Consider the following 26,657-nt stretch of genomic DNA (forward strand, 5'->3'; position numbering starts at 1 on the left):
TCGGGCAGTGCTCAGTGGCCACTGGTTTTTATTTAATTTAGTTTGTAGAAATCATTTTGTAAGAAAATATGCATATTTATGTCTCCAGTCTAAATTTGGCTGCAACCGATTTTTTTTAACACCCTAATGACTACTAAAATTTCTCTGAATCTAAGCGTAGGATTCCAGCAACGAGTTTTTTGTTCGAACTGCTAGCTCCAAAGTGCTAGAGTAAAAGAAAAACAAAGTAACTTTTAGTTTCCGGTATACCGAATATACCATATATATTATATATTTCTCGTTAAATGCGTTACATCGTAGTTAACAAAGTATGTGTGTTTGTAAATATTTTAATCTTTATAAAGTACAATTCTTTACATTATCTTAGGAAAATACTACTGCATAGAAATGTGGAATATGACGCGTTTCTTTACATTAGCAATTTATTCAAAAATTAATTCAAATATCTCACTCTCGACGCTTCTTTCTCAATACACAAAAATTATATATGTATGTATAAGTAAGTGTATATATATTTATTATAGTAAAAATATTTAAGTAAACGCGTTTTTTTCATCAATTATGCGCCATTTATTTGCAACCAAACACTTTAGTTTCTTTTCTTCGTCTCATCAATTAATAAAAAATTTTTTTGTCCCTTCAAGGCTTTGGCTTTTATTTTTGGAAAACAGCTTGTTTATTTTTGTGGTTTGCTTTGCTTTAGTTTTTTATTATTTTCCTTTTTGGGTTATTACAGTTAATTCGTGTAGGTGCCAATGAATGCGTTGCAATTTGGACAGTAGTGATTGGCGTTCTGGCAGGAGTCCATGCAGTAGGGTACGCACACGCAAGGCCAGCAACTGTAAAGAGGCAAAGAGGAAGAAATAATAATTAGTTAAGAAATATAGAATACAAAGATAGTTTTACTTGAATAAAAATATGAATATAAATAAAAGTTTATATACATATACTAAGAAAACTATTATTATTCGAAGCTAATGGGGTTCACATTCGGACAATTGTAAACTAGTATGTTTTAAAATGGAGTTAGTACGCTGATATTACCGATAAAGATGTTTACACTCTATCTATCTCACATCTATTTCGTTGACTTATTTTGCCTCTTTCTCATGGAAACAGAAAGTTATAAGTTATAAGATGTGTTAACGTTAGGCTTGCTATATTTGGAAATGTCAGAAGAAAGTGAAAAAGGTGAAGAAAAATGCATTGAAAAATGTGTGTGGCCTTATTGTTGTGGATAATGAAGGGTTAAAACCCCAAAAACTAGGCAACATAAATTATGCTGAAATTCTGACATTATTCCAGAACTAACTTGCTAACCGGCAAGTACTGCTTAATGATGAGCATTTTCCGAGCTCATGCGAGGTACTATATTAAACTGCACGAAGAGAGCCGAGCTCCGTCTCGTTCCAGTCTGATTTTACTGGAAAGTTGCTGGATCAACATCAGAATGATAAGCTTTCTGAAGGAGGCTGCACCATAGGAATAGATTGCCCCCAGGGCTGTCACATTTGCTTGTAGACATGTCTGAGAGGCTGAACCTAGAGTTCAGTAAGAGCTCCCGCCTAATAGCATGCTATACAGAAGGCTAATGAAATGGGTTAATATTTTACTGTGGACCTCATATAGTATTTCTCTTAACTTTCTATTATCTTAAGTTAACATTAAAATCAAATGATAATGTTAGACCTAGTGTGGTGTCTTTTGGCATCGGAAAGTATTGTCATCAGTATGTACTTAGCGTAAGTTACGTAAAAATATGTAGTTAATATGCTTTGCTTTCTTGGAACAGCAAGCGAAGCCCCAAAAGTCAAATGATTCATCTTTAATTCATTGTTAATACCAACTTTGTGTAAATATTGTCATGTACTTTTGCTGATAAAATAGATATGATTGTTTATCAGTCTAGTATTTAGACCTATAATTTATGGAACAATGCAGCAATAAAAGCACGAATAAAAGCACAAAACCCTAAACGGTATATATGTATGTATGTGCTTTAGTATAAAGTTTTATGAGTCACCGAAGAATGCAGTAATAATGTTATCAGTTGGTGGTTATAAACATATACTATATACGTATATATAATACAGGGTGTGTTCAAAAAGTATCGCGAATTTTGAATTTTCGCGGGTTACGTATATTCGAATTTCGAATTTTTTGTGGCGTTATGTTGGTACTCATGTCCCTCCTGTATAAAATTTTGTGTGAAAAACGAAATTAAGTGCGCGGATGCCTTCCGAATGTTGACTGTGGCATACGGAGCAGCTACTTTGGACCGAAGCAACGTTTAGCGGTGGCACAAAATGTTCTCAGAAGGCTGAGAAGATGTGACAAAAATTGGCTTTTGCACCACGATAACGCCCCTGCTCACACATCGTTGCTTGCGCACGACTTTTTGGTCAAAAACAACACACTAATGCTGCCGCAGCCACCGTATTCCCCAGATCTGCCCCCCTGTGACTTTTTCTTGTTCCCTGAACTGAAGAGGTCCATGAAAGGACGACGTTATGCCTCTCTTGACGAGATAAAGACGGCATCGAAGGAGGAGCTGAAGAAGAWAAAAAAAAAAAATGATTTTTTGAAGTGCTTCGAAGATTSRAAAAACCGTTGGCACAAGTGTATAATATCTCGTGGGGATTACTTTGAAGGGGACAAAATAGATATTCATGAATAAATAAATAATTTTTGAAAAACACAAATTTCGCGATACTTTTTGAACACACCTCGTATATATAATAGAATAACTTAGCGCAATAAAAAAATAATCTAAATAAATAGTTAATAAAAATATTTCCTGGAACATGAGTAATCTATTGGTTTGTTGGTTAATAAGGTATATCTTATCTCGTATTAATAATGATTGATGGATAGAGAATTTCACGATCTTGAAATACTTAAACAAACTCCAAACAAATAATATGAAATTTCCATTTTTTTTATAAAACTATTGAACTCTCTATATATACTCGATTATTTAACATTGTGTAATGAGTGGCGCTTTACAAGAAATCAGCTTTTTGATGTTGTTATATGATATGATATCCACTTAAATCTTTTCTTATCAATTATAATTTCTTTGTGGAGTTCAATATTTGGTGTGTGTTTCGGTTAAGAATCAGCAATATTTTTTTAAGATGGCATTTTATAATTGAAAACAACTCAAAACGAGAATTTTTAACACACAAAAAAAAAAAAAAAAAAAAAAAAAAAAAAAAAAAAAAAAAAAAAAAAAAAAAAAAAAAAAAAAAAAAAAAAAAAAAAAAAAAAAAACCACAAAAACAAAAAAAAAAAAATAGAAGGAATATTTTTCTTATGAACCGGGCGTTGCTCATTATTAATTAGATCGATTGTGGAACTATGATACCAAAAGTTTATATGTACATATCTGGTATATATCTCTATCAACTCCAGCTTCTGACTTTCTGAGTTTTGCAGTGTTTTCCAGGCAGAGTCTGCAGCCATTAAGGTAGCAGTAGAATTACTGCTCGCCTCCTTCAGAGTAGTGGCCATCCACTCAGGTAGCAGATCGGCGATACTACCTTTGATCTCATTAAAAGTGCTTTCATGGCTGATGACTAACCTTGCTATCAATAGCATCAAGTGTCTTTGTGATAAGATTGGTATGGGTGGCAGGCCACAGCGGAATCTCAGGAAATTGTAAAGCTGATGAGCAAGCAAGAAAGGGCTCCCTAGAACCGCTTTCAGTAGAATCGAAGCAGGTCGGTGCTTAACACATTCTTCTTGGCTGTTCCACGGTCAGGAGACCAAGCCTGAAACATGTGCAAGCACATACCTTCAGACATTTCACTGAACAGAGGAGTTTTTATTTTCTATGGCTTCAGAAAGGACTACATATTGCAGTCCACGAGCGATCTTTGATCACTCATCTAACCTAACCTAACCTTGCATACAATATAAGTGCTGAACTCATAGAGCGCGACAGACTGCAAGTGACAACTGTCAAATATTTAAATACACATGTTCTTTTAAATACACATTTATTTAAATTATGCAGTTTTTTGCTCGAGGAAACCCCTTAAATATCACTGAGTATTTCCAAAAACTAGGAGAAAAGCACCTTAACGACTGCATATAGTTCAAACAAACACAAACTCCGACAAAATATTTAAGTTATTTTAAGTGGCGAAGAAAAAAATCACACTAAAACTCACAATACGAGGCACAGTATCAACGCCCAGCAATGGGTCCGCGTGTTCGCCTGATGTTCCACTTTAGTTAGCACTTGCGCGTGGCAGGAGGGACAAGTGATGCGTGTCGGTTCATTGCTAACGGGTATGAATGCAGGACTCGTTGTTTGTATGATCACAGTTTCGGTGGTTGGTGGCGGTTGATATGTTTGCGCAGGCGTGTAGCCAGGCTGTGAATATGGTGGAGGATTCTTTCCGAAATCTGACATGGCGTTTGAGGTTTATTCGTTAGTTAAGTAAAGTGAACTAAAAGCTTTTAATACTTTCTTCGCGTTGAAAGTTTTATTGTAAATAGTTTCGAATTTTACACACTTTAATTTAAATGCACTTCGCGTATGCCAACGGCGATGGACACAACTTAACTGCAGTTAATATTGTAATGATGGCTTCGCTCCATATGTAGTCATTTTATCTACAAATTATTATTTATTATCATATCATTTTTGTTGTACGTTATCATCGTCAACGGGTGCTTTATTTTGTATGTCTGTATCAAGAGGGGATTTTTTTTTATCTTTCCGAGCACTTGCCATTGGTTAAAATCATGAGCACTTGCGCGCTGTTTCGCTCACTCTTCAAAGTGTTGTTTTTGCACCATATACAAACAATGTGGCAAATTTATTACAGCTCTTATCGTAGCTTTCCAATAATCTTATCACATTAACCTTTACCTATACTCCTGTTTTTATATTAAAAAGTATACCTATATAGGTTTAAGAATTGGGCTCATGAAAAAAAAAAACAAAGTTTGAACGGTAGTGTTTGTTGTAAAAAATATATATATATATCGGATGAGCTTACATTGCGGCATTAGTAGTATAATAATTTCTGTGAATTTATGGTCAATAAATCGGGTAGTAAATATTTTTTATTTGTGGTTATTTATAAGCTTTCGTGTTAAGTGGTAAATATTGAGTGATTCAATAAGTAATTTCGTTTTTTGTGCAATTTAAACACGATTCTGTGTAAAACACTTTACGAAATTAAATATTCTTCATTTTGATGCGAAATCTTTCGCAATCTTTCGGGCAAGACATTGATTTACCTCTTGATCTTACCAATTTTTATTCCTTGAAATTAGACAACTGACCCAAGTGGTTATTTGAGAAAGTTCGCCCATTCAAAACATTTTGTAGAAGAGGCCGGAACAAGCAATATTCCGAATATGCCTAGTTGGGAAAATATAGTGGGTTTGGTAACGCATCTTATTCTAGCTGAAAAAGCCTTTGGTGAGTTATCAAACTAGCTATCATTCTAGTGGATACTACAACTTTTTTTTTGATCAATTCTGACCTCTTCTGTCTGAGTACATCATTGCATTTGTCCGTCTGATCACTCTCTTCGAAATCAAACCAAACAGACAACAGACTTTTTTGGTGGCTGTGCGCCTTCGAAGTGGCTTAAACTGGTTGATTTGTTTTAGACCATGATCTCTTGGGCTTTACATTCATTTTAATAACAAAATTTTTGTCTTTGATGTTTGACAAGCAAATCGCAGTCATTAATGCGACGAGGAAAATTTAGTTCTGTAAGGACATTAAGGAACCCCTCATAACTATGTCAAGATTCAAAATATTTCCTAGTTTTATATGCTCGTTTTGGATAAATTTAAACTTTAAGCAATCTCTCAAGTTGTTATTAGACGATTTTCATCGATAAATGAGGTTATTTTATTCACATTGGCTTCAAGATGTCTTTCAGGACGTGGAGCATCCTCTAGATTCAAATTGAGGGATGAAAATCATTTAATGATAAATTTTCTCATGCAACGGAACGTTATTTAAGGCTAAAATCTCATAGTTCATAACCCATTGTCTTCTGTATATAATCTATTTATATATTGTCGACTAAACACCGCTTTAATAATTTCCAAGAATGCCATACGTTTTGCTGAATGTACTTTACTGTGAGTTTGTTTACCAAAAAACAGAAAATATAATAAATTTGCTCAAAGTCCATAAAGTAGAGTGAATTTTCAGCAATGACTCACCATCGCTAAACAGGAAACCAACTGTTAGCACTTCGCAATTTTATTTAGACAACTGATTAGAATGAATTAGACCGGAGATAGTGGTCAACTCAAAATATCTTTCGATCACGAAGTAAAAAATATATATATCTATACAAAGTATATTTTGCAGCTGTACAGTATTTTTTAAATTTTCTTACAATTTGTGCAAAAAAATAGTGATATTTGGTAAGCATATCAACTCTGTTTGACTTCGATCAACCTTCTTTACTATGACATAAATACAACTTTTACAATTTTTATACCCTGGATAGGGCATATCAAGTTTGTCACGAAGTTTGTAACACCGAGAAGGAAGCGTCGGAGACCCTATAAAGTATATATATAAATGATCAGTATGTTGAGCTGAGTCGATTTAGCCATGTCCGTCTGTCTGTCTGTCCATCTGCCTGTCTGTGTTTTTTATTTTTTAATTTTTATTTATAATAATTCATATAACAAAAAGAGTTTTATTATATAAATACATAAACGCAGAACTGGCTACGAGGCCTTCAGCCGCCTTGTAATTATAACTAGGTAAAAATTCTATTAGCTAAGGGTTAGTAAGGATGTAAGTTGCTTTAATATGTTTTAACAAATCGTTGGTTTTTAAGAATCTATATACAATCATAACGTTTTTTTCTGAAGGTTCACTTAATAGTTTTATGAGATCAATGTTGCCAGAGTTGTGGGCTGTTGAGTGAAGCATCGGACAGAGTGTGAGTACGTGTTTGATAGAAGCGGTGTCATCGCAAAGGGGGCAAATGGATGGGCTTTTACCCGATAGTAAGTGGGCGTGTGTTATGATAGTGTGTCCAATCCTTCCAATCGAGTATATGTCTTCATTGCGCTGGTTGAAACTGTTGACGARTAGATTATTCGATTTCTGGCTGGGTTTATGACCGCGTAGTGATGTTTAAATGTTTTCCATTCGCTTGCGTTTTTTTGATGCCTGTTGTGCTTAATAAGGTTAGAAATGTCTTTCTTGGTTGAGACATAGTATGTTAAGGCAGGAGTCCAGGCTATATTTTTCGCAGCGAGGTCTGCAAAGTGGTTGCCTGTAATACCAGGATTTTCTGAGGGGCACCAATGACCGATGACCAATCTATTATGGGATTGCGATTGGAAGGAGACGATGTGGAATCGCTGGACTTGGAGCCATCCGTGAACAATAACTTCCAGCCATTATTTGTATAATTAGATTCCAGTTCAGCAAAGGTTTGTTGAAAGACTTCGTTTGGTGTGTTTTGCTTGGACAAAAACATAAACTTGTTCTATAGGATTTTATCATTGATCAGACAGGGAGGATGTCGTGTGGTGAATTTGCATGCTGCGTTACGTAAAATATTACTTTCTGCAGCAAAACTTAAAGATCTCGAAATAGCCGATTGTAATCTTGGAATCTTTCTTTTTTTCGTGGCATGGGTGATAGTTGTATTTAGTAATGGGTTGGTGTTCTCAGCCGTTTTCGCAAGAATTTGGAGCGAAGAATCTATAATTCTATTTTGAATAGTTGGTAAACCAGATTCAGCCATTATCGTTTTTATTGGCGAGGTTGGAAAGGCCCGGAGACTTGGCCGTATTGCGCAATGGTATGGTGCATTTAAAACGTTGATACTGATAAATGAATGCTTAGACGAGAGATATTTAACAATATTTAAATTTCGATTTAGCCATGTCCGTCTGCCCGTCTGTCTGTCTGTCTGTCTGTATTTATACAGACATTGTCCCTCAGTTTTTAAGATACGGTTTTGAAATTTTGCAAACGTAATTTTCTCTTCAAGAAGCTACTCATTCGACGGAACTGCCGATATCGTATTAATTTCTTGTATGGAAAACTTTCACATTTGACAAGTTATATTCACGAAATTTGGTATATTTTATTTTTTAAAGCAACAATGTAATCTCAGAAGAAATTGTTCAGATTGGATTACTATAGCATATAGCTGCCATACAAACTGAATGATCGGAATCAGATGCAATTCCTCATTTGACGATATATCTTCGCGAAATTTGGTATGAGTTATTGTTTGTAGAAATAATGTAATATCAAAAGAAATTGTTCAGAACGAATTGCTATAGCATATAGCTTCCAAACAAAATGAACACAAAGTTACTAACTGAAATGGACCTGTGAACGGTATTTAGCTTCGGTGTAACCGAAGTTAAAGTTTTTTCTTGTTTAAAGAAGCTTCTTCTTTTTCTCCGTCATCGTTCATGTTTCTGCGCTGTTTAAAATAACGGGAATAATGAGAGACTTATTAAGCGTCATTTTTGTTCATCTAGAGAGGATATATTTCTCAATTTATTATTGGTATTGGTGGAATTTATGCTGGTTCCGAGATATACAGAAGTTTTAATCATTTCAAAAAGTATACTTGATAATAGTGGTGCAGTTCTTAAAACACGAGGAATTTTTATGTGTGGTTGCCAGGTAAAATTAAACATTTGAACTTCCTTAAGGGTGGGTTTGAAAATTTCAAAAAATCGATTTTTTTTTTGTTTGCTTTATTAAATTCTACAATACTTCTGGAATATTGTCCTAAATTTTAAAGTTGATCTGAGTAATAATTTCGGAGATACAGCCTGAGAAATCGTGCGCTCGAGGCGAGCTGCGCTAAGTGCCCCGTCTTTAAACGTATTTTTCTCGAAACTGTGTTTTTGAAGTCGGTGGACACGATTTTTCGAAAAGTTATTGACCGACTTAGTTTGTATTGTGTACACGTTTTTAAAATAACATTATCTAGTTATTGAACGAAGGATTTTTTCTTGTTTCATTACAACTTATTTTTTGCCCCAATCAATGGCGAAAATTTGAACCAAAAAATAAGATTTTTTGTTCAAAGTCTGAGAAAAAAGAAAATTTTAAAATTTTCTTATTTCCTGCGTTCAAAAATGAATTTCGTTAATTTTATATGAACCAATAATAAGTTATGGTGTCCACGGCGAGAGCACTTTTTTGTGAGACATCCAGGGAAATGAGTTTTTAACATTTTTGTATCTAAATTTCAGGAGATATTGTTCAAATATGTACCTTTGATATAACATATTATATTTATATATATATGATTGGTTATATTAAAAAAATCGTAAAAATAACTTTTCTGTACCTCTGAAACCCATTTAACCCCTTAATAATTAGTGTGATTTTATTGAAAAGAAATCAAGTTACTCTTATTGTCTCAATCTCTCCGTCCTTCCGACCGTCTATTTATACACGAACTTATTTCTAAGTTTTTGAGATATCTATCAAATGCTTGCATGGAAAATTTTTTCGTTTGGCGAGATATGATCACGATATTGATCATGGGTGCAATCTCTGAAAGAAATTGCTTGGATCGTATCACTATAGCATATAGCTGAGCTGCAAACTGATCGATCAAAACAAGTTATTGCATGAAATATTTTGTATTCATTTTCGAAGTTACCGATTTTTCTTGTTTTTCGCTGATATTTTGATGGTAACCCCATTTTTGGTTTTGCACACGCGGACTGGTAGCTTACAAGCGCAACACTATGTGGTTGCAATTCCAATTGCATAACTCTGATATTAAAAAAGTTCCGCTTCAAAACTTGGTAACCTTATTGAAAAATATTTTTGTTTCAAAGCTTAATTTAGAAGAGTGTTTTTCAGTACAGGGCGACATATTTATCAATAAGTAGTGACCAGATTTTCGTGCGGATTGCATACCTGTCTATTTATATTCACAATACCTATACACAAACACATGCAAACTTGATAGCGTACCTTAGCTCATATTTATCAGCATTTGATAAGCTTTTATGGCTGATAAGATTATCTCTGAGTTCTATAAAGGTCAGCCGTAAATGATTTTCACTTTAATAACTTATGAAATTTCACAAAGGAGTTTGCCAAAAAAACGGTTAGAATAAATTTAATATAAAATATTTTTGATCCATACTTCTCGTACAAAAATTTTAAAATTTATGTTTTAGTAATTTGTTATTGTCATTAATTGCACTTTAACTCACAAAAAGATGCACAGGAACAACGCACAACAATGTGTGCGTGTCGTCGCCTGATGCTTAATGGTGGTCAACACATGGGCGTGGCACGAGGGGCAAACGATGCGCGTCGGTGAATTGCTGAGCGGCACCATAGGTGGACTCGTCGTCTGTATGATTACCGTGCTTGATTGCGGSGGCGGCGCCATTTGCGGTGGTGGCGGCTGATAGTACTGAGCCGGCGTGTAGCCCGGTTGGGCGTATGGTGGTGGCTGCCCGTAGTTCGACATAGCGTTTAAAATTTAATTAATTATTTGAAGTAGGAAAGTTTTTGAAAACAACACTCTTTTGGTACTTTATATTTCGTCTAATGTTTTGCGCGCTCCACCGACTTCAGTCATGCGAACAACGCTGCTGCCGTTAGTTAAGTGAAAGAATTTTATTTGTCAGAAAGCGATAACTCTTTTTATGGTGGTATATAGTATGGTAGAGTTGTAATCGCGTAAACGGTGTCTATGCCAGTAAAAAAGAAGAATATATGCATAGTTCCATAGAGTGTGCTTGTCGCATCCACGTTTCCGTTGCGTCATGATTTACAAACGACGCCGACGTGAGCGTGAGATCTCGAATTGGGAGACGCAATCCACTCTCACAGTTGGCTTCCTTTTGTTTGTTTTTGAAGTTTGATTGTTGGGTAAAAAACTGATGGACTCAGCATTTTAGCTTTTCTTTCTTGTATAAATACGAATTTCAGTTGTCAGGAGAGTATACGTTACGTTGGCGAACCGAAAAAGTTTTGAAATTGAGCTTTATCGGTGGTACGCTCTGGTAAACGAATATAGGATAATTTTGGGCGGCTTTCAAAAAAAAAAGCTTGATGTTTGGGTGCCGCATGATTTGACGCAAAACAACCTTCTGGACCGAATCAACGCCTGCGCCTGAAATGGAACGAACTCGACCCATTTTTGAAGCGGATGGCGGACTGGGGCGAAAAATGGATCACATACGACAGTATCAAGCGAAAACGGTCGTGGTAGAAGGCCGGCATTTCATAATGGAAAGACTTACGCCTGAATAACTTTTACGAATCATTCAATTTTATTACGAAAATTAACGTTTCGAAATCGGCCTACTGAGCATCCTATCCTATTAGGATTTGCTTGTACTACCCACACACTTACATACTTGTTCATATTGTTTGTACTCATAACATTAGACAAAGCATCAAGCCAATCGGCGTGTGTCTTAATATTCGGCTGATATTCAACTATAAAGGCTTCACTAGAACTGGGTCAGGTCAATGACGTCAAATGCGGGGTTGTTACACTCACGTGGGCTGTGTGGTGGCGTCTTCGTCTCGGCGAAAATTATATTAAAATCGTCTTCAAATGAGACGTTTATCTGATATAAACTCAATCGAAGATACTCAATTTAGCATTTGAACTTGCTGTGCAATGCTCAACCAGAAGACTGGAATTTATTATATTAGAGATAAGAGGTTTGAACCGGGGTCGAGAAGACCCCATCCATAATTTTTAAGAAAGCTTGTTCACTTAATTTTGTCGAAAGAACACGCATTTTGACCAGGTGAAACGTCGGAAAGCGCAATTTACATTGCTCAGTTATGTCGTGAATATATTTCTGGCAATTTATTGTATAAAGTATATAACTCATGTACTGACCGACCTATGAAGCTTAGAGTTTCTTAGAATGACGAAAATCATTATATGTAGTATTTGATAGTTGAAGTAATTCGTAGAGTAAGCTGGCATACTTATGTACGTATCGTCGATTTTGTAAGGATGTAGGCCAAGATCTTTCCGCTAAACCGCCACAATAACGTCCCAGAGATTCCCAAACCTTGAAAACGGCGTGTGAGAGATTGATTTGGGGTTACCTCAATTGATGCGCTAGCGAGAGTAATATTCTTGACACAACGGGCACTTTTTTGTCTCACTGACTAGGGAACATTTTGTACTGCGCCTGTGGATTTAAAATTTTCCACTAGATGCTCAATTATTGATCTAATAGGACGATTACTACGACCATAAAATGGACGTGGCGCTCTTAAAGATGAGGCCTATGACTCGTATATCGTTTCATGATGAAATGGCAAGCTCTATTGAAGAGAAATTGCAAAATAGCGGGAAAAATTAGATGTCGTTTGCTGTCCCTATCGCTCTACTTTTGTAGCATCTTTATGGAAAAACAATTTCTGAGGTATGCGGGATCTATACTCGATTCAACCCATTTTTGACATACAGACATACTATTATTGGGAAAGTATTATCTTCTAATTTCGATAATTCATTTCACAGATTGATCGATATTTTCATTAAAAAGTGTGCAATGGGCACTGGGGTCCCCATATGCAGTATCTGGGAGTTTGAGCAGTTATCGCCAGATTTTCGCAAATTGTAAACTCAAGATGGCGTTCCTAAAGGTCGCTATTTGTTTAAAGTTTTATTTGGATATATAATTTGGTGCTTGATTTGTATACTGGAAAGTGAAAGTTTCAGACGGAATTTACAAGGAAATATTCGATTTTTGGGATAATGATATTCATACATCCTGTTCGGTTGAAATTGTTCAAGTAGATGGGGAGGCCACTACCATCAACCAATTTTGTCACGGACGCCTTAACTTTATTAAAAATAATTTTTTTATAATGTAGGTCTAAATTTTATATAGTAAATTTTAATTATAAAAATCAACTTTTGTATACCATAATTAGGTTACAAGCTATTAGGCTACAAGCAATAACGTTAAAATTAAGGCATCTTAATGCTAGTGATGTAGTACAGGAGAAATAAGAAAGTTTGTGCTTTACTTTGGCTTCAGTAATTATTAAGGTACTTGTATACACACACATGGTTTTATATACTATATACTTAGTTATGTACCGTTATTTTTAGCATAGCGCAAAGAAATTCTATATTCTATATAGATCTGCGCTTCCAGTTAAGTGTTTTTGTTTACATTAGCAAAATTTTATTGACGTAATTAATCTACTTTGCAGTCATTGATAACAGGAACAAACTGCGGCGCTCGTCAACTCGCCTATTTCTGAAGCACCGTGGTGAATTTATAGTATAGAAGTACATACGTGTTAAGTACGCTACGGCTGGCCAGTTTAGTTTCTAATTTCACGAGCGTTTGCGTGTAAAAAAAAAATATATATAATAATAGACAAATTTCATGAAAGAATTGAATTTTCATTTTGTTTTTGTTCTAAAAAGATAAAATCTTATTGAAGACCCAACTCGTGACTTTTGGAAAGGAGATATGGACAGGTTTTGAAAATTGTAAATCTGCAGAGAAAACATTTCAGGTATATGTAAAATATTAGTTCGGACAAGTTACCCTCTAATTTATACAAAATTATTTAAGTAAAAAAGTTAGCCCAAATTTCTCCAACTCCAGAGCTCGCCGTTGTTACTCGTATGACTCAAATTCGCCATTTATTTTGACATTTTGACTGGTTCATATAGAAACATACCTATTCCTATGTTACCGACCTCCGAAGTATGAAATGTGTTTTATAGAAAAACTAATTTAGATCAATAAAACTCTGAATTAAAGGAGAAAGATTCTAGTTAACGTTTGAGAAAACACAGATACTTAGAGAATATGTTACACTTTCGAGTTCTCGACTAAAATATACATACATGCATACATAAAAAATTGGAAAAATATTTCTGGAAATTTCTTCCTGAAGCACATTAAAACATTTGTTTTCCTAGAGACATTCGTATATTTCAACACAGTACTCATTATATATTTGAAATACTTACACTCAACAGTCTATTTTTGATATTTTGGGTAGCTCATATGCTTGTCGTTAATGCCGAACACTACTAGCTGATATGAGCATAGAATTGCTCAATTAATGCTCACTGACTAAAAACTGCATCTCTCTAATCTCTCTCTCTCTCTTTTTTCCCGAATGTGGTGAGTTGACTTCACAAGAGTTTTATCTATATGTATGTATGTATGCATTTATGAGCATTCATTTCTTGCGAAATTATTTGTTAATAAACAGCCAAATAGTCTTAAGAAAATACCGTTTTTTACACTGTAGTAAGCACTTTTTGTACACCCTTAAGCTATAAAATATTCTCAGCAATGTTCGAAAACTTACACGAAAAGACAGAGTATCAGCGCCCAAAGATGTGTGGTGTTGCTGGGCTGTCGGATGACAGTGGTCCGCACCACAGCATGACAGGAGGGACAAGTTATTGTAGCCGGCTCATTAGAGATGGGCGCAAATGATGGCGCTGTAGTGTGTATAACCACTGTTGTTGCTGGAGCCGCAGCACCTTGCTGTGGGTAGTAGCCTGGTACGGCTTGTGAGTACGGCGGAGGCGGCGCTTGTGAATGTGACATTATCTAATAATTTATGTACCTATATGCACTCACTAGCTGAAGGAACTAACTAATACTTTTGAGTAGTTTTCTCAATGAAAACCAATATTTTTTCTTTGGCTTGTACTTTGAACTGCGGTTTCTTGACCTTTTGCACTCGTTTTAATATACTAATTCGCTTTAGTAAACTCACTTTGCGACTTTCTCACGCTGTATCTCGTCTAAAACTAAAGCTAAACTGGCAATGCAATGCGGCGTAGAGTTTTAAATTGTCTGACTCATTCATTTTGGTAGCTCGTTTGTGGTGAGTTTCGTTTTCCGTAAGATGCCTGGAGATAAGAGCGCGCAGCGATTACCTACATACATATGTATGCACGTATGTTTATAACATTGCTTTTGTTTTGTTAGATGCATTGCATAAAAGTATATATATAGGCCTTCGGGGTGGTTTTAGCGACGTTTCTGCAACGCCATGCAGAAAGGATATCGAAACATCTGGCACAGTTGAGATAAATATAATTTTAAGGTGACCAGACGCTAGAAATTTTTTAAGAGTTTGTATACATTTTGGAAGCGTCTAATAATGAAATTGTTTCAAATACATATACATGTTGGTTCGACAGGTGGCTGGACTGTTGGTAATATATGACACCGATGGGCAAAATATTAAAAATATTATTACTGCTGTGAAGCCGCATATGAAAGAAGATCCGAATGAGTCCAACCACCATCGATCGCAACAATTGGAGCTGGCATCTCCATTTTATGGTGGATTCAAAGGAAGAATCTTGATTTGGGGATTACAAAATCAAAATTATGCAAGAACTAGAAGCGAACGATATGGCTACCGATACCGATTTTCACAAAAAAGTTTTGATCAGTCATGAAACTGACTAATAATTAATAAATAAAACTATCGCAGTCACTGTTTGGTCTGCTCTTACGCCAGAAGGAACGTATGAACGTTAAAAAGGGTTAAATTAGTCACAGACTATACTATTCTTAATTGTATTTATTTGCATTCTGTATTTTAAATTGTAAACACGTGTACATTTGCCAAAAAAGAGCGAATGGTTAGACGCGTATTGATTATGCGAAATATATTTTATTTATTTCAACGACTATTCGGATCGAAAGGGTTAAGGGGTTACGTGCGTTTCTTCTTCTTAATTGGCGTAGACACCGCTTATTATAGCCGAGTTAACAACAGCGCGCCAGTCGTTTCTTGTTTTCGTTACGTGGCGCCAATTGGATCCAAGCGTAGCTGGATCCTTCTCCACCTGGTACTTTCAACGTAGTGGAGGCCTTCCTCTTCCTTTGCTTCCCCCGGCGGGTACAGTGTCGAATACTTTCAGAGCTGGAGTGATTTCGTCCATTCGAACGACATGACCTAGCCAGCGTAGCCGCTGTTTTTTAATTCGCTGAACTATGTCAATGTCGTCAAATATATCGTACAGTTCACCGTTCCATCGAAGGTGATATTCGCCATGGCCAACGCTCAAAGGTCCGTAAATCTTTCGCAGAACTTTTCTCTCGAAAACTCGCAACGTCAACTCATAAGTTGTTGTCATCGTCCAAGCCTCTGCACCATATAGCAGGACGGGAATTATGGGTAACTTATAGAGTTTGGATTTTGATTGCCGAGAGAGGACTTTGCTTCTCAATTGCCTACTCAGTCCGAAGTAGCACCTGTTGGCAAGAGTTATCCTACGTTGGATTTCTAGGCTGACATTGTTGGCGGTGTTTACGCTGGTTCCAAGATAGACGAAATTATCTACGACTTCAAAGTGATGATTGTCAACAGTGATGTGAGTACCAAGTCGCGAGTGCGACGACTGTTTGTTTGATGACAGGAGATATTTYGTCTTRCCCTCGTTCACTSYCAGACCCATTTRTGTTGCTTYCTTGTCCAGTCTGGAGAAAGCAGAACTAACGGCGCGGGTGTTGAGGCCAATGATATCAATATCATCGGCATACGCCAGCAGCTGTACACTCTTATAGAAGATGGTACCTTCTCTATTTAGTTCTGCGGCTCGAACTATTTTCTCCAGAAGCAGGTTGAGAAAGTCGCACGATAAGGAATCGCCTTGTCTGAAACCTCGTTTGGTATCGAACGGCTCGGAGAGGTCCTTCCCGATTTTGACAGAGCTTTTGGTGTTGCTCAACGTCAGTTTACATAGCCATATTAGTTTTGCGGGCATGCGTTAACGAGTTTCAAAGAATCGATTTTTTTTTGCCTTATTAAATTCTACAACAATTCTAGAATAATGTCTTAAATTTTCAAGTTGACCCAAATAATAGTTACGAAAAGACTTGAGAACTTGTGCGCTCGAAGCTATCTGGTTAAGTGCGCTATCTAAAATATTATTTCTTTATATGAGAAAAAAATTGTTGAAAAAAAAAAACATTTTTTAACCGAGGAAACCCATGTAACGCCTTAACCAAGAGGGACGCTATAGAGCTATGACTATACTATATGACTTTTTTGTACCCAAATTGGAGTATTTTAATGTAGAAGATCATCGGTTAGAATAAGACGGCTCTATTTTCCATTCAGTTAGCGATATAATCAATTTATTGAAGAAAAATTTTGTTGAGCGCATTTTCTCGCCGCATGGGTTTGTGGCGTGGCGTCCAATATCATGCGATTTAACACCGCCCGATTTTTTTTGTGGGATTATGCTTATATAAGCCCGACATGATTGACGCCTTGGAAAAAACTATTCGGTGCGTTATTGCTGACAAACATACGTCCACAATTGGTTAAAGAGATAAGAAGGTCGAAATTTGGGCTTCGCGGCTGGAGTTTAATTGATGATCGCGACAGTAACTTACACGAAAGTTCTTATTTTTATAATAATGCGAAATTCTTGACCAGACCAATCGATAATAAACGTTTTATTTTATCTAGAAAACCACATGTCTGCAAAATACCCTTTATACATACTTAAATCAAACTTAATATACTATGTATAAGGGATAATGAAACCAATTATACTAATAACAACTGTAATTGCGGGTAATTCCCTTATTCAATAGAGGAACGATTTTACTGACTACTATACTTAAGCAGCGTAACACCTACAATTTATGAAAACATATAAATAATTTTTATACAGAAATTTATATAAATAATTAAGTACAAATTCAATGGAAATTCAGCTTTATGGAATTTTCATTTTGTTAAGGAAACAAAAACTTGCTTTAGACGAAAAGCACAGCTTTTAGCTTAACCACTTATTTACATGCACATATGTTCATTCGTGTATATAGATGCATATATTTATTTAAGTACATACATATGTGAGCACTTCCTATATACTTTTGCTCAGCATTCCAGTATCTTGTGATTAGTAAGTACACAGTCATAATTGTCTGCCCACAAACGCCGGCATTGTGCGATTTTACAGCATTTTGACAGCAGCAAATTGTGGTGAGTAATGCAGTATTTACAACATTTGCTGTTCTCAAATATGCATAGTTTTCTTCATTTATATTCGAAAGCGCATTTGTGACGTCAATTTGCGCACGTCATCGCCGCCACACTCTCGATTTCATCACAATTTTGCGTACTTAGCGACAGTTTGTTGAACTTTGGCTTGTTCACTACTTAAATACCTCATACATCCATACATACTTACATACATAGATACACACATGCTTACATACATTTATATAAGTACATCGTAATGCATTGCTTAAAGAGGTCGCTTGGACACGTCAGTAAAAACTACTGAGACGCGCTGTAAAAAAGCTCGAATGACTCATTCAAGTGCGCAGGCTTGTCTGCCTACCGTGCACTTGTCGGTTTCCAAAGTTAAATGAAATTAGTTCAACCATAACTAAAATGATTATATGAGCGAACCGGTTAACATGTTAATATGTTGAAATTTTAGTGAATTTCATAATTTCTAGGTTATATTGACTTTCATCAAATAATTTGGATTACAGCTGCAATGAGAAAATGCCTAGTATTTGAAAAAATCAAATTATCATCAGGTGAGAATTTTAGCGGTCTGTTTTGATGTCAGGTATATGCTATAGTTTCCTTATCAGAACCATTTCTTCAGAAATTGTCGCGGTATCTTAGATAATATTTTATACCAAATTTCGCAAAGTTATTTTGTCAAATAAGAAAGTTTTCCATACAAAAGCTTTATTTTGGTCGCTCAGTTGGCGATTCCGACAAAAAAGCTGCTTCTTCAGCAGAATACTACGCGTGAACATTTTCAGAGTGATATTTCAGAATTTGAGGAACTAGTTGCGGTATACATATACAGACAGATGGACGCACGGAATAATTTGTATTAACTATCTTAAAAAAAGGACCATTAACAGCGATTATAACATAGACGTTTTGAACTGTGTGAACAACGAAATTCTCGAAAAACGGCTGCGTTTGAAAAAAAAAAAAAAAAAAAAAATAGAGTGTTGTTTCACCAATACAGTGCACCGTCTCGTAAGTCAGTGGAAACAATGAAAAAAAAAAAAAAATCCATGAATTGAGTTTCGACTTGTTTACCATCCAGCGTATTCTTTATCGAAACTAAGGCCTATTTTGTAGCAATGGACAAATCGTACTAGAAAACTGGTGTCGAATATTTGGAATTGTCAGTGTATCACCCATGAAGTGAACTATGTTGAAACAAAAAAAGGGAATTTGATAAAAAAATTGTGTTTTGCTATAATAGGTCGGGGTCTTTTCAAATGATCTCTTATAGAAACGCAAAGGAATGGAAAATGATCACGCTTTTTTTCAACTATATTTGTCAGCTGTCCGCAATCAGCTATCAGCTGTCCAGATTTGATAGTTAAAATTAAATCATTAAAAAATTCTGTAATAAAATTCTTAAATTAAGCTTGTTTATTAAGTAATGAAACCACATTATATTTTAAGGCAAACGCGCAATACATTCCTTAAAGCAATTGATGCATAAAAAGAGCTTTAAGCAGCTTTGCGGTCAAAGCAGCAGCGAATTTTGTATAAATCAACGATTAAAGATCGGGTTTTTGCTATAAAGTGCAGCGTTGCGTAGTTAAACCAGTTTGATGAACAATATGTACATTTTAATAATATATATTATATGCCAATTTCATTTGCATCATTATTACATTTTATTGATTTTTTGGTATAATATAAGAGCGAAATTCTATTTATTATGGAAAGTTAGAAGAAGCTAAAAGTACAAAAATATCGGTGAAATCTGAAAGCCGTAGGCCTTGAAAGAAATATAATGGGTAAAACATATTTTCAAGATATCATGTACTATATGTGAAATTCGTTATATTTTGAACACACCGTATACATGTAGAAGGATTTTCAGTTTTCGTATGATTTTAAGTTTAATACTTTTATGATGCAGTTCCATCAGGAATTGTGAAAAATTCTCGTATATTGTTAGCAATTGAGTTATTTTCTTTCTATTGTACATGCTCTCTTTAATTTCGAAGTTTTTCACTAAATTGCCGGACAAATAATGAAAAGAAAATATTCTACTATGAGCAAAAAAGATTGGTTTTAAAATTCTTAATTTATTCTTTAAAATCTAAGTCGTTCAATTAAAAGGAATCCCTCTTGGTTCCAATAATCTTTTGCCAAGAGTTGTCGGCCGATAATTCCAGCCTCCTTTTACGAATAGCTTCACGTAAACGACATATAACAATCAAATATTATTCTTTGTTGAAAGTGTGGCCAGTAGTTAAAGAAAAGTGTCAACATAACCTTAATTTTTGAACTGACGTAGTTTTTTGAACTTCGACTCATCTTTGGCCGACTGATCGTCTATTTTCGGGTCGTAAACATAGATTCAAGACTCATCGCCAGTATTAATACGTTTCATGGCATCTTGGTAGTCGCAAAGCATTGTTTCACAGACGTAAACGCGATGCTGTTTTTCGAAAACGAATTGATTTTGGAACCAATCGTGCTTCACATAAGTAATATATCTTATTGTCCATCGTCTATTCTCAAGCATCAATTTCTTTATTTTATTGGATGTGGTTCGTCGGCAGTCAACGCGTTCTCAAATTATTATTCAAAAAAGAAGTACCATTAAATTTTGTGTGCAGAATTAAATATCAGGTGCTGAAACATTCATAATGTTGGAGAAGGTTGGTCGAGAACGCGTTGACAACCAACCTGGACGGCCAGCAACATCAACTGATGATCATGTCAATAAAACAAAGGAATTTGGTGCTTGAGAATTGTAGATCAGTAGTCCGAGATCTTACTGATATCGTTGGAATATTGAAAGGATAAGTGAAAACTATTATAAAAGATCATTTGCGCCTAAGAAAAGTGAAAACATAATTGGTTCAAAGTCACCTAATTTATTCGAAGTGTCGGGTTAACTATGAAACAATGCTTTCGACTACCAGAATGCCATTAAACGTATTGTTACTGGCGATGAGTCTTGGATCGATGCTTACGACATGAAAACAGACAATCAGTCGGCGAATATCATGGCACCGCTGTGCCGAAGCCTAAAAAACAATTCAAGACAGGCCAAACATCAAGGTTATGTTGACAGTTTTTGCGATTATCGAAGTGTGGTGTACTTCGATTTCCTTCCTACCGGCGAAACCGTCAACAAGGAATACTGCTTGTTTGTTATGCGTAGTTTGCGCGAAGCTTTAAGTAAAAAGAAGCGAGAAATATGGGCCGACAACTCTTGGTTTTTGCATCCGATAACGCACTTCGCATACTGCACTCATTCTTCATGAGTTTTCTTTTGCTAAATTTTCAAGCAATATCGTGCCGCAACCACCGTATTTGCTTGAATTAGTTCGGTGTGACTTCTGGCTATTCAAAAAACTGAAACGACTCCTCCGGGGAAATTGTTTTTGAAGACATTACGGAAATTGACTATTTCGAGGATTGAAAAAAACAAAAAAAAATACGTTTACGGATTATTTTGATTGTGGCTAAATAGGTTTTGAAGAATAAATTAATAATTTTAAAAGTATGAACAAAGTCTTACTATTTATTGCTCATAGTAGTTATGGTCACACACATATTTCAAAACTTTCCGGTTTAATGCAATACAATTAGCAATAATTGAAACTCTGAAGATAATGTCAGATTTTGCTTTTTCTTTAAGAAGTCACGCAGTTTTTTTACTTCAGTTGCCGATCTCCAAGACCAGTATTTGCAGAGTATTTGGTATTTTGGGAAATACAACTTTTTTTCTCATCATACTCTTTATGTAAATTTTGTTTTCGGCTTTGATAATTTGAAAAAAAAAAAAAAAACGTTTTTTGTTCTATATGCGGTTTTCAACACATGGTCACATGATATGTACAATGTATGTACATACATGTATATGTACATCTGTTTTTACTAAATTCAGATTAAAAAATTCTGTTAGAGTGTTTTGTATGTTTTTCTTATCAGAGAACTGAGTGTGCTCAGTGTGTAGAGCTATTTTAAGAACTACATTAGAAACTTTTCACATTTGAACACAAATTGCGAGCGTTGAAATGCCTTATGGCAGCTATTTCTTAATTCTTTGAGAAAACAGCTGTGAAACATTTTATCGCACACTTTCAGCGAAATTCGTTTTTCAGACAAAACTTATCACACACACACACACACAAATAAAAAACTATTAATTCGCACTTTGATGTAAATAAATAGTTTTGTAATTTTGGTATTGTTTTTGTTGTTTTACATACATGAATAGGCACAAGACCAAAGCCCAAATGTGCGTACAGCTGTTCGGTTGATAATTAACGGTAGTCAGCACATCAGCATGACACGAAGGACATTGTATTCTCGTTGGATCCTCACCAAGTGGTATAATTGATGGACCGCTTGTGGTAATTATCACCGTTGAGGTTTGTTGTGGTGGCGGCATCTGTTGTGGCGGCGGTTGATAGTACGAGGCCGGCGTGAAGCCTGGTGGTGGTGCGCTGTATGGTGGTGGTTGACCGTTGTTGTTGTAGGACATTTTCGCAATTCGCAATAAACAACAACAGATAATATGAAAGAACACGAAAACACTCGAAAATGCTCGAAGGAAACTCTAACAAAGTAAAGCAAGTTTTTGTTTTTGTTAAAAATTTGGTAGATCAGTTAAAAGCACTGCATCACTTTCTACGAGCGTTTGTCTGTATGTGTGCAATTGATAAAACTAAATTAAAATGTGATAGGAGAGCGTTGCTGCCACCGCGTTCGTTTCGATTATATTCGTTGGCAGACTTCAACTAAACTGAACTGAAATAAATTTACACCTTATTGTGGTGCACCTCAAAGTAGATACATATGTACTAGTACTACACACAGTATATGTACACATACACACTATATGGTTGTATATACGAGTATATATTATATTTTATCTATATTTACTCGTACTTTATAATTAGTGTGTAGTCAGTGACGACTGCAGACGAGGAACAGTTAAGTTCGATAAGGCCTTTCTATATACATACTTACGGGTATGTAGGTGTTGCGTGTATGGTAAATGTGGACAAAGCTGCTGTTTACAGTTTTTAGACCCACTCGCTTAGTAATTTTATTTACGTAGCTTCACTTGGCTCCGAAGCTTTTACGCTTTGAGAAATTTCATTACTAAAAACCTTAACAGCAATTCTAAGTATTCAGGTGAATTCAACATAAAGGTTAGGATTGTCTATCAGCGAAAATATTGTTGAGACGTGATCGAAGGAAGCTCGTTCTCGACGTGGCAAGTGGGCTGTACTGAAATGACAACTAAATATTATGGAACCCCGAAAATATCGTGTTTTTCTGCATATAAGAGCAAAAGCAACGCAAACGAAACCGTTGTTTTTAGGAAAAGGCAGAGAAGGTGTACAAAATCTCTGAAAGATCCGACATCAACACACACCACCACTTTGCCGATTTTAAAGCTTTTATTGTAAACTTATGTTGAGATAATACCATTGTTTGGTCTCAACCTACAGACAAACGGACGGGCATGTCCAAATTGACTCAACACTTCACGCCGATCATATGCGCACCTGTTGCCCACCCGCAAAAAGCATTTTTGCATCATCAGACTCTTGATGACTACTGTACTACTGTAATTTAACTCAAATCCATTGTTGATAGAGTAGCACATTCGATATATTTAATTAGCTTAGTCTRGAAAAAATAATAATACAAGGCGCGTTCCAAAGTAAACGGGACTTTTTGAATTTAAAGCCCTCTGGTAATGCCATCTATATGTCGACTGATGCCTTAGAATCTGCTATCTTTATCGATTGTCCAGTGAGAATTTCATTGATTGGAAGTGAAGTCATTGCATTTTAAGTGTCAATATGTTTGTGTTATCGGTTCGAAAATGAGCTTCGAAAAGAGAGCCTACATTAAATTGTATTTTGAAATTGGTAGAACTTTTGCCGAAACGTTTCAACTGATGAAACAAGTTCATTTCGATGATTGCCTATCCGTAGCAGAGTACACGAGTAGTTTCAACGTTTTCAAAGTGGTCGTGAGGACATAAATGACGGTCAACATGTGGATCAATCAAAATCACATTAAATTCTATCGAAAATCAGTCGAAATCATCATTGAAATTCATGGAAACTTCACTTTTACCGAACATTTGGGCTTACCAAGGTGTGTGCATAGTTTGTTCCGCTCAAATTGACTGACGACCAAAAATTGCTCAGAATCCAACATTCGAAGGACGATTATTTGAACAAAAATCACATTTTAACCATTAACCACTCCCCGTGTTCACCTGATACGGCACCTTGTGACTTCTTCCTTATCCCAAAAATGCATTTTCTCATGAAAGGAAAGCGTTATGCAGACGTAGAGGCTATTAAAGAGGCTTGCACCGGCATAGTGGCAGCCATACCGATCAACGAGCTAAAACACTCATTCGACATGCTTTTGGACCGTACAAAAAGCTGTATTGAAGCAGAAAGAAAGTATATTAAATAAAATCAATTGATTTTGCCGAAAAAAACCATTTGTTCTGTTTTTTTTTAAAGTCCTGTTTACTTTGGAACGTACCTTGTACAATATATCTTGGAGTCAAGCCGCAAAAGAGTACTCGCCAACATTTTTGTTTTCAGAGATCAGAAAATGTTCAAAGTATGGAAAAGAGAAAGTAAGTGAGTAGAAGTGACAGCAGTCTCAAAGGGAACTTAGACAAAGAGTCTTTCCTCTTGTTATCACGTGCTACCAGATTTTCTCGAACACACTTTTTTTAGTTAGAATTAAAAAAGAAAAAAAAAATGGGTTTTTATTGAAGTTCCACGCAAATTAGAAAAGTCGTTTCAGAGTGCCTGGAAGTACAGAGCCAAACTTTAAACGCGTTTTTCTGAAGCCGCTATTTTTAAAGTCGGTGACCGACATTTTTTTGAAGGCGGCTAAATCAATTAGTCTCAAATTTTAACACGAGCTTTTTGAATATATTGTTTAGTTATTAAACGAAGATTTTTTCTCACCGATAAGTAAATCTTTTATAAATAATTTAAGACTGAAATTTTGATTTTTTTAGAAACCGTAATTTTGACAACCGATTTTATTTTGCATATTTCTTCAATGTGCTTTATTAGATTTAACCTTACTTTAGAGAAATCTGTTTGGATTTTTTTTAATTTCAGAAGATTCAGTTAAGAGATATATTGGTTACCGCAAAACGTCTTTTTTGAGAGGAACTCCCGCAGATCAGATGGGGTCCCTTCAAAATAGATATTATTCACTAATACGAGGTTTTAAAATATCGTTAAAATACACCGTAATAGTGTACAAATTTTAATTTAAAAAATTTATCGGAAGAAAGTCGCCTTTTCGATTCGTAAAATCACAATCGTAAGTCGTAAAACTATCTGGATAATGAATCCGGTGAGAGAGCGTGTCACATTTATTAAACTAGAAGCTGCACAAAGCCTCTTTAATTCAACCTAGTTAAATGAAGTGCTGGGATAATAGGTCAGAGTAAAATAGAACATAGGCAGCAAGGCATTTCTCAATTGTTATAGTACAGTTCCATCACAGCGAATCATATCAGGTACTCTACCGATCCATTGAGCTACTTCTTGTAGAAAATGCTGTATGAAACGATAAATTGGTCAATGAAAAGGATTAACAAATAAACAGACAGGTAATATAACGACTTTTGTGGTCCGAAATTGAATATTTGGTCTCGGTTAAAACTTATTCTACCAACGACATTTTGTGGGCCAAGTTCCACAATGGTGTTATCTTTATCTTTTCAAATCATGGTAGCTACAAATTGAAACAGACAAGCTTTAGTGATATGCCATGTTTGATCGATTGGTCTATGTGTTTATGTGGAAAATGGATAACCAGATATCAGAGCCAGGAACTTCCTCCTTTCATTATGTTCGATAAAACTTAGACTTTTTGAAAACTATTTCTAGATTAGCTACCAAAGTACAGAATACTGTATATTTTAGGTAAATGCATGTGTAAAACCTGCTAAATAACGTATCGTAGAGGCGCGTACAAATAACCAAACACTGTCAGAGTTCTGAAAAATTAGTAATCATACAAMAAAAAAAAAAAAAAAAAAAAAAAAAAAAAAAAAAAAAAAAAAAAAAAAAAAAAAAAAAAAAAAAAAAAAAAAAAAAAAAAAAAAAAAACAATTCAGTGTTACTCACAGTTCAATAAAAAAATAATTAATTACGCGCGCTTTTCTAAATATTTAACGCCAAATCCCTTAAATACTCGCTTAACAAATTTATCGAGACCCAATGTTTATATAATCGTAAGTACGGTAAACTCACATGCATAGCAACGCGCAAATGCTCATACAAAGTCGGCCATGTGTTGGTTCGTATATGACCAGCGTCCGCACATGCTGCAGGCAATGCGGACAGGTGAGCTCAAGAGCGTTTGGTCCTACCGGGGGCGCTTGTATGCCGCCGACAGTATGCATATTCAAGGGGTGGCGGTAGATGTAAGAGGGTGCATAAGCTGGTGGAAGCATTTGTGGGTTTCTTATCGCCGGCATCGCTAATATTGAGGGTGTTACTTCGAAAGTTGGCGACGGTGTCATCGTTGGTATTGTTGGTGCCGCGTAGTTGAGCGTGGTTTCGGCTGTTGCTGTTGTTGTTGCACGGTTTGTTGACACATTTTGTTTTAACTTATCTTTTGACATTTCTTA

General features: G+C 35.5%; 2 protein-coding genes across 6 annotated transcripts in view; one reads left to right on the forward strand and one right to left on the reverse strand.

Annotated features, from left to right (window-relative positions):
• Window positions 1–554: 554 nt before the first annotated feature.
• LOC108971234 (lipopolysaccharide-induced tumor necrosis factor-alpha factor homolog) lies at window positions 555–26,657 on the reverse strand. Of its 5 annotated transcripts, none has more exons than XM_018937172.1 (2): window positions 26,278–26,657; window positions 555–839 (listed from the first exon to the last, which is right to left on the reverse strand). In XM_018937172.1, exons 1-2 carry the CDS (start codon window positions 26,649–26,651, stop codon window positions 737–739), a joined length of 477 nt encoding a protein of 158 aa, XP_018792717.1. In that variant the 5' UTR covers window positions 26,652–26,657; the 3' UTR covers window positions 555–736. The 5 variants fall into 5 exon arrangements, with proteins under 5 accessions (XP_018792717.1, XP_018792718.1, XP_018792722.1 ...); XM_018937173.1 differs by lacking the exon at window positions 26,278–26,657 and adding an exon at window positions 22,225–22,751; XM_018937177.1 differs by lacking the exon at window positions 26,278–26,657 and adding an exon at window positions 14,327–14,793.
• LOC108971233 overlaps window positions 5,073–26,657 on the forward strand; it is a gene marked incomplete in the record, with an annotated part of 34,174 nt that continues 12,589 nt past the window's right edge. Inside the window, 1 exon segment of the mRNA XM_018937171.1 lies at window positions 5,073–5,115.

The sequence above is a fragment of the Bactrocera latifrons genome, unplaced genomic scaffold (genome assembly GCF_001853355.1).
Source record: "Bactrocera latifrons isolate USDA-ARS-PBARC rearing strain unplaced genomic scaffold, ASM185335v1 scaffold_33, whole genome shotgun sequence".
In the NCBI taxonomy this organism is placed as follows: Eukaryota; Metazoa; Arthropoda; class Insecta; order Diptera; family Tephritidae; genus Bactrocera; species Bactrocera latifrons.